The 9,271-nt window shown below is 29.5% G+C and overlaps 1 protein-coding gene across 1 annotated transcript; it reads left to right on the forward strand.

Moving 5' to 3' along the window:
* The first annotated feature begins 4,368 nt into the window (after positions 1-4,368).
* LOC145107751 (uncharacterized) lies at positions 4,369-8,402 on the forward strand. The gene is made up of 6 exons (XM_079044701.1): positions 4,369-4,629; positions 5,427-6,845; positions 6,933-7,184; positions 7,279-7,359; positions 7,463-7,777; positions 8,116-8,402. Exons 2-6 carry the CDS (start codon positions 5,769-5,771, stop codon positions 8,170-8,172), a joined length of 1,782 nt encoding a protein of 593 aa, XP_078900827.1. The 5' UTR covers positions 4,369-4,629; positions 5,427-5,768; the 3' UTR covers positions 8,173-8,402.
* The last annotated feature ends 869 nt before the right edge of the window (positions 8,403-9,271 follow it).

The following is a 9,271-nucleotide window of genomic DNA, read 5'->3' on the forward strand; positions in this document are numbered from 1 at the left end:
TTTGTGAATTTTGTATGTGATTGGTATTTGTGTGTCTACTCAAAGAGATTGACATTTTATAGTAGACTGTCCATTAATTGCTTATTAAACATATTATGTAAGTTATAGAACATTTGAATGGTTAATCATTATTAAGAGACTTTTGAGTGGTATTCATTCAAATAGGAGGTTTCAAATGAATATGGTTTGAGTATAAATGCCTCATGGGAGTTTCAAATGAATGTGGTGAAAAGAAAATTCTTCATTTATAAGTATACCAGACGAATTCTTATGTGTTGCGTGACGCAGGTTAAAAATATGCTGTTAGAATATTGAAAAATATATGTTTATAATAGTTATGTTATTGATATTAACGTTGAAATAAAATTTTTACACTAATATATATATATATATATATATATATATATAATCTCAACTATTTTGAACAATAATATTCATTTATATCAACCCACCTTCCTCATTAATAAAATTAAATATAATTATCTATTTAGTATTATTTTTAACAATTGTTATGATTGATTAATTTAAATTTTTACTTATGCAATTATTTTCTCATTTCATTAATGATGTTCATTTAAAATATAATTTATTTGTACCTAACATTATGTAATTTATAATTTGATGTTATTATCATTTAAAATTATTCTTCATTAATTTTAAATCACTTATTATTATTAATAAGTTAAAGAAGTCTTTTAAGAAACACTTAATATTATTATTCAAATATGAAATATATACTAAATAATAAAGTGATAAGATCGACAATTTGCATTTCAAAAGAGACTTGCATGGATAATGTGACATATCCATGATTTTTATAATTAGATTTTATTATTTATAACTATTGTTCGTTAATTTTAAAACCACTTATTATTAATAATAAGTGAAAGAAAAATTTTAAAAAACACTTATTATTATACTTAAAATGTTAAACATATACTAAAATATAAAGTGATAAGACAGACAATTTGCATTTTAAAAGAGAATTACATTGATAATATGGATAATATGACATATCCATGATTTTTTATTAATTATTGTTTTGAAGCAACGCAAACATACAAACATATATACAATATTTAACTAAATATTATCTATATCACAATCCATAACATATGATCGATAACATGAATCTAATCTAATTTAAATCAAAATTTCAACCCCAACATACAATGATTGTCTTAAAAGAACACTTAAAACAAGAAAAATAAAATAAAAAAAAGAATTAGTATATAACAAATTTACAAATTAAAAACTTTAACATAATAACATGGCTCGAAAAATGGTCCAAAGCCCTCAAACCAACACAAAAACCTTTAGACTTGTTTTCTTTGTGAATTTTGTATGTGATTGGTATTTGTGTGTCTACTCAAAGAGATTGACATTTTATAGTAGACTATCTATTAATTGCTTATTAATCATATTATATAACTGATAAAGCCTTTGAATGGTTAATCATTATTAAGAGACTTTTGAGTGATATTCATTCAAATAGGAGGTTTCAAATAAATATGGTTTGAGTAAAAATGTCTCATGTGAGTTTTAAATGAATGTGGTAAAAGGAAAAATGCTTCCTTTATAAGTATACTAGGCGAATGTCCGCGCGTTGCGTAGAAACACCTTTATAGTTGAGGTCTTTACAAATATATGTTTTTTAAATATAACAATAACGTTATTGTTAAATTTGATATAATAATTCGTATAATAAATTGATATAATATATTGATTATTTTGAATTATATGATAATATATACATCTATTATAACTGCATAATCTCAATCGTTTGAATGACTTCTATCCGCGAGTTACACATGAATAAAATTAAATATAATATATGGTTTAATGTTATTTATAGTTGTTATTGTTAATTAATTTTTTAAATTTTATTTGCTTAATGTTTTAATTTCTATCATTATAATTATTTAAAACATCAAACATTGTTTTTTGATTTTAAAGGTAACAATATAATCATTTATATAGAGTTATTTTTAACTGTTGTTATTGTAAGTTATTTTAAGCTACTTATTTAAAAACTTTTAACGATTATAAAAATATCTTCAGGGAATAGTTTAGTTAAATTGAGATTACAATTTACTTTTTGCATTTATCAGTACAATTTATCACTTTTAACTATTTACAAAATATTCTTTGGTTTTTTTAAGTGAAACTGAAATTTATATTTAAGTTGACATTGTAATGTTATATTTAAATTAACAATTTAAGTATTTTGTCCAAACTGTTCAAAAGTTGTAGCTTTAAAGTGATAATGGTTTACATACAACAACATATTAAATCTAATAAATTAAGTATAATATGTTAAAAGTTAAAGACATAACTTTATAAGTAGAAGTAAATATATTATTTTAAAACTGAAATTTAGTATATTTATGATTACACTTTATGTTTGATATTTATTTAACCTTATTAACCAACTTATAATCATTATTAGAAAGACACTACAATTAATCACTTTTTACTATTTACAAAATATTTTTGGGTTGTTTAAGTTCAACTAAAATTTATATTTAAGTTGAACGTGTAATGTTATATTCAAATTAATAATTAAATATTTTATACAAATTGTTCCAAAATTTTATCTTTAAAATAATAATGGTTTATATCTAACAATATATTAAAACTAATAAATTAAGTATAATATGTTAAAAGTTAAGAAAACATAACTTTATAAGTAGAAGTAAAAATATTATTTTAATATTGAAATTTAGTTTATATATGATTACACTTTAGGTTTGATATTTATTTAACCTTATTAACCAACTTATAATTATTATTATAAAGAAATTGAAAAGTCATGAGAGTTTCAAATGAATGTGGTGAAAGGAAAAATGCATGAGAGTTTCAAATGAATGTGGTGAAAGGAAAAGTATTTCCTTTATAATATAGTATGATATGATATAGATATAGATGAATAAAAGAAGTTTTTGTGTTATATTTATATGTATTGTTCAATATACTTGCCTCCAGATCCAACATCCCTAACATCGCACAGCCCGACGTTTCTGCCGCCGGCTGGAGGTGTGACATAGTCTAAAATAATAGGTATGTCTAAACTTGTTTCGGTCCCATCTTTCAGAATTTTATCTGGTTTTAACCCAAGCTTTAACACCCTCCTCTTTGATTTCCTTCTTGATTTTATATGCGCCCTTGGTGATTTACTTTTTGATTTTTTTCTAATTAAACATCTAGTCTTTTCGATATGTAAAAAACAATCCAACATGTAACTACAGTATCATAAAAAAATATGTATACCAATGTTTTTCAATTAAAGTTTATATTTATCAGACGCAATTCTGAAAGCTTCTGTAGATGGAAAATAATTTATTCGTTCGTAAAACCCAATTTTTTCTAACAACATCCATGCAAATTGATCTTCAGACTAATACAATATAAGGTATTGGTTTAACGATATTAGAAAAAAATAAAAATAAAAAAGAAGAAAGAAATATATTCTTTGTATTCCGGACTATTATTATCATTCAAAACTATCATTCCAGAAATGATATTCGTATTCCGGACTGTTAGTACCGTTTTGAAATCATTTGTAATGGGTCATCTATACTTATTTCCTCTCTAAGGAGTGCACAAACACATTTAAGGTATTAGTATGGTCATTATATGGTTATAATGGTTAAAAGTAAAAATAACTACTAAAATTAAGTTATTCCAGACTTTGTTTATCGTATTCCGAAATTTTTATACGCATTCCGAAATACAGAAAATCGTTTGTAAACTAAATCATAAGTAAATTAAATAGTAAAACTCATCCGATTTGTTGAATCCATGGTAGATAGGCTTAAAATCTGTGTTCGAAATTTTTTTGGTAGAATTAAGGGCGAAATTTCATTTTCTGGAATTCTTATTCTGGCTTTTAGGTATGGGACCCATATATAACATTGAACTATAGTAGTGAGTTTGATCAATTTTGGTCTGCTACGGAATGTCCACTCCAGAAAGAATGGTTATTTTCAAAAAAAAAAATTTGTGATTATTATTTATAAAGTCATCCTAAAATATGGTTAAATTACTCAATTTCCCTAATAAAAACTATACAAATAAAAAACAAAAGTTAAAGGGTGCTGCCTAAATTACCATCCTATTGACACATTTATCAAAAATCTAACTTATAATTATTTTTTCTTAAAACAATACAATTTCAACAAATAATCTCTATAACTCTATATAATAAATAAGATATTTTTTTAACCGACCTTTGTTAAAAACTAAACACCAACCATACCGATATCGTGTAGACATTGGTGTAATTTACTTGAAATAAATCAATTTATTTTCACATGAAAATATTTTTACCCGTTCTCTCTTTATACGGTAAAGTTGGCCAAAATGTCAGACAAAAAAAAAAGCCGCAAGTTGATGCACATGGGATTGAAGGGTTGCTCATGGCCTTACGGTTCCCAATCCCTACATACATGATTCATTCCCATCCCCATTTCCCATTTTCCATCTTCATTCACAACTTCCACTGCAATTCCTCAATAATCCATCAAAACCCTCATCCGATACTTTTGATCCTTCCCTCAGATTCTTAAAAGTAAAATCTCATAGACAGTTTAACACCAATTTCTCAATACATGATCGTTATCCGCACTGGTTCGTTGCGTTTCTGATATTTTTACCCTTTTTTGTTTAATTGAAGCGTTGATTGTGTTGCCTTCTTTAATTTCATGTCCTATTTGCTTTTGATCATTCTCAATCCGCTAGTAAACATATTTTCCGCTGTGCAAAGAAGTGACGAATTGAAAGTTTTATGGTTTATTGACGATTTTGATCGTTTTACCACTTTTCGCTCTTGGAGATTGCAATTCTGGGGGTAGTCTAGTGAAGTTTGAGCTTAAATCTATTCTCGGATGTTTTAATTTAAAGAAGTTAGGTTTTTAATGCGTATACTTGGAGTTCCTTTATGGAAAGTTATTTTGACCACTCCGATTGAAGTGCTTCTTTATTGCTTTTTAACAAATTTGTACTCTTCAACATCCAATTTCGAATCTGTTTCTCTATTCTAGTGACAAATGTTTCATACACACGTTATCCACTCTGTTTACACCGATTTTTAATTGTTGGTTTTATGTCCATTGGTTTGTTAACTTGAACGGAACTATGTTATACATGGATTCAGAAAACTGTGCATTTGAGAGATTGTTTTTCATATTTGGAAGTGCATGATTGTAGAATCACAATAAATAAATATGGAATTTCCTTTTGTCGCAATGCTACTACATTATTTGGTACTTATCTCTCAAAAGTTTATGCGTTTTATCCAAATCAAGCGGATAAATGTCATGCTTAGTGTTAAATCGTACTATGTGGTGTGTATCTTGTATCATTCTCATATGCTGTATGGTAATAGAGAGTAAAGTTAGCTGACTTTTCATTGATTATGACTCCAGGTTCTGTGCTCTATCTTGCGGAATAAAAATGGACTTTGGATCTCATTCCACATACCAGTTTCAAGGAATCATGATTGTGTTACTTGGTGGTGTCTGGAGTTTTGGCTTAGGATTGGAAATACCTGCTCTTTCTTCTGAAGGAGGAATAGCAAAGATTGGAATGCTTAGAACTGAGGGATAGTATAAAAGATATGCGAATCTTACATCTTCTTTAGTGTTTCTAGTTCGAGTAGATTATTTGGATTGTGTAGTTGATAGAAGTGTGGTGTAGTGCATAAGGTAGTAATAGATTAATAGATTAATGGTTTTTCACAAGTTTAAGAAGGAAAAAGAATCTTGAACATGGGTTTACCTCAGGTCTCCAATAGCAACATTTCAGAGGAAGCAACAGCATCATTTAGCACATCAGTCCAATCTATGCCTCATTTCCATGGATTAAGCAGCTGTGACATGAGTGGAATTCATGTCAATCATCTCCAAGGAGAGCTTTCAAGAGAAGAAAACAGAGATAGACATGTAAATTGGCAGAGATTAAGTTCTGGAGATAATATTTCAACTTTCACCCGTAAAACTGGAAGAAATGTCCAAACTGCTGTATCCAGAATCGTGGGCTTTGAATCAAAAGCATCAAATTCTCCTGCTTTTGCATTAGATGGAGTACAAACTGATAATCTCCCCTCTAATAGCAACGATAATGCAACAGAAAACAGTGGAGCAATAGTGAGGAGAAAGTTCATGTCACCATTGAATAGCTTGATTATACCAAGTCAATTCGATAGAAACTTTCAAGAAACCAATGACACTAAGTGTGTGACTCCTTTTATTCTGTCAACAAGTCAATTTGATAGAAACTTTCAACAATGTAGGAATCCAGGAAGTGTAAGTTTTGGGAGAAGTTGTGGTTTTTTCACTGATGGGCCATTGCTTGAGAACACAGATGCTCGATCTTTTGGTTCTTTATCATCTTCACCAGGATTAGATAGCAATCATAGCATAGAATCTACTACAATAAGGTCTTTGAATTCACCCATTGCTATACCTTCAAGAAAAGTGGTGTCATCTCCTCTATCTTTATCCCCACTTGGTCCTAAATTCTCTAGAACACCAAAACTTTGTATGAATAATGACATGGATGATAACCATGTAACTTTGAAGGATATTGAAGTGTCTCTTAATGGCACAATCTCTGATATTCTAGATGAAGATTCTAGAATGGTTAAAAAGTCAACTTTAGAAGTCAACCAAAGTATGATTGAAATGGTTGGGGATTGGGGTCAAGAAAGTCAAGATTCAAACTTTTTAACCCAATGTTCTAAGTTATGTAGGACTCCAAGTGGTTTACAAGTGAGAAGATCATGGATTGGTTCTTTTGAGGAGTCTTTGTTATCAGGTCGTTTAGCTTCTGGGACAATCAGCCAGGTCAGCTTTTTTTTTTTTTTTTTAAATCTTTTTTATTTCTTTCATATGGGTTTTTACAAAAATATGATTTGAAATTAAATCATGCAGAAAATTGATGGGTTTCTTGCTGTTTTGAATATTACTGGAGGAAGTTTTTCACCACGCCCTCAGAAACTTCCATTTGCTGTGACAAGTGTTGATGGGGATAACTTTTTGTTATACTATTCCTCCATTGATCTTGCTGCTGACGTGGCATCAAGTAAGCAAAAAGGTCAGAAAATGAAGAAGAGCCTTAGCATTGATGATTCTCATATGGAAAAAAGTCGATTGAGGATACCTATGAAAGGTCGCATACAGTTGGTATGTTGTGCAATCTGCACTACAAATTTACCTTTCTACCCCTCGTTAGATCATCTTATGATGTTGACAAATTTATCAATTATGCTTTCTGTAGGTCCTCAGTAATCCTGAAAAGACTCCAATTCACACTTTCTTCTGTAACTATGACTTGACTGACATGCCAGCTGGCACCAAGGTATGAACTATATATAAAATTCCATATCTTCTTCATCTAACATGCTATTATATCATATTATCATTATATCTAAATACAATTTTTTTGTTCATTATTTATACAGACATTTATGCGCCAAAAGGTCACTCTAGCTTCTAAAACAGGGGCACGTGTTAATAATAATAATAATAATAATAATAATCTTGGCTCACCAAAAGTGAATGAAAACCCTAATTCGGGTGTCTTGCGTTATGCCCTTCATCTTCGATTCCTGTGTCCATTTTCTAAAAAGAATTTGAAAAGTGTTGAGAGGTCCAAATCAGATCCTTTGTCTACTCCGGAAAAGAATAGAAACCTTGGAATGGAAAGACGATTCTATTTGTATAATGACATGAGGGTTGTGTTTCCTCAACGCCATTCCGATTCCGATGAAGGCAAGGTATGTCTTAACATGTATTCTTTCTTCAGTTTTTGACTATTTTTCCATTAACTGATGTTTAAAGGGCAAATTTGTCAAAAGGTACTTTAAAAAAGAAACACCTATATATAGCTTACCAAATTTAGGTTCTGTTTCTTTTTAACTTGACGGATAGTAGAAGGGTAAAATGGTCATTTACTCTGATTCAGACAATCCGAAAAAGTAACAGTTTTTTATGTATATCATACTTACTCATTTATACATTGAGTATTTTACCTATACAACAGTTAATAGCGATCTTTTATTTCGTTTTGTGCAAAAGACGTGAATGCCCTTCTGATTTTGGTTTGAAACTGCAGTTACATGCGGAGTGTCATTATCCATCAGATCCTAAGTACTTTGACATCAGTGACTAAAAGGTCCGGTTTCATTTCATCTTTTTAGATTACAAATCTGTGAATATTTTTCTTTTTAAAAAAAAAAATAAAAGTACAATATCTAGTCTTCTTTTATGATGATGGAAACTCCACACATCACTTGCTGTATAGATTTTCATTTAGAAGTTAGAATTTCTCATTGAAGCCTTGTCCCCACGTGTAAATATGTACATTCCTTCAACAAATAATTCAAATTTCTTCAAACACAAGTGATTCTTGCTTTTGGGTGTGGGGTATTTTTGTTTGTAAATGTTAGTTTATAAATATTTGTTTGTTTATCTTAATATAAAAAACTAATTTGCCATTATTATTTAGGTCCAATCAAATGTGTGTTTGTATTATATCTGATTATTAATACAAAAACGAAAATATATAAAACCAGATACCACTTTTCCTTCATTTTTGTCGTCTTATTTGTTTTGCTATGCTAATTTAGAATTCTTTGTGCCAATGTTACCTAAATTTAGATGTTTAGTAAATCATAGGACATGACAACTGTAGTAGAAATCAGAAGTTGTGTTTTTTTTTTCATCAAGCCAAAATGCCGGATTTCTAAAATCACAATTAGACATTGTTGTAGCAATATGATTTTACAATTCACTACTAAGGATTAAAGTTTGTGGTCATTTACTAACATTGCATCATACATTATTATAAAGTCTAATGCTAACTCAACTATTGTCATAGCTCAAATGTTGCGACCCTAAGATAGTCATTCATAAAAGACAAAAGTTTTGGTCCTTGTGGTTTCAAAAACCCCCACTTCGGCTGGTGCTTAGGCCACTCGGTGCACCCTCTACCGCACACTGCGGTTGCTGATTTGGCGTCGCAGTGTGCGGCGAACACAACTCCGACCCCCTCCAAGATACTGCGGTGAGGATACAGCAGGAAGCAGCTATACCACACCCTTTACCCTCTTTTTTTGACCGTCAAGCCTTAAACGGCTATTTCTCATTTTTTTTAATAAAAAACTTCACTGTAAATATTACCATTCACTTCTCATTTACAACAAAAAAAACACCAAACACTATATACAAATTTTTTGTTTAAAAATGTCCTCATCGTCGTCGCCCATTTC

The sequence above is a fragment of the Lactuca virosa genome, chromosome 4, assembly GCF_052849685.1.
Source record: "Lactuca virosa cultivar CGN04683 chromosome 4, Lactuca_virosa_CGN04683_v6, whole genome shotgun sequence".
In the NCBI taxonomy this organism is placed as follows: Eukaryota; Viridiplantae; Streptophyta; class Magnoliopsida; order Asterales; family Asteraceae; genus Lactuca; species Lactuca virosa.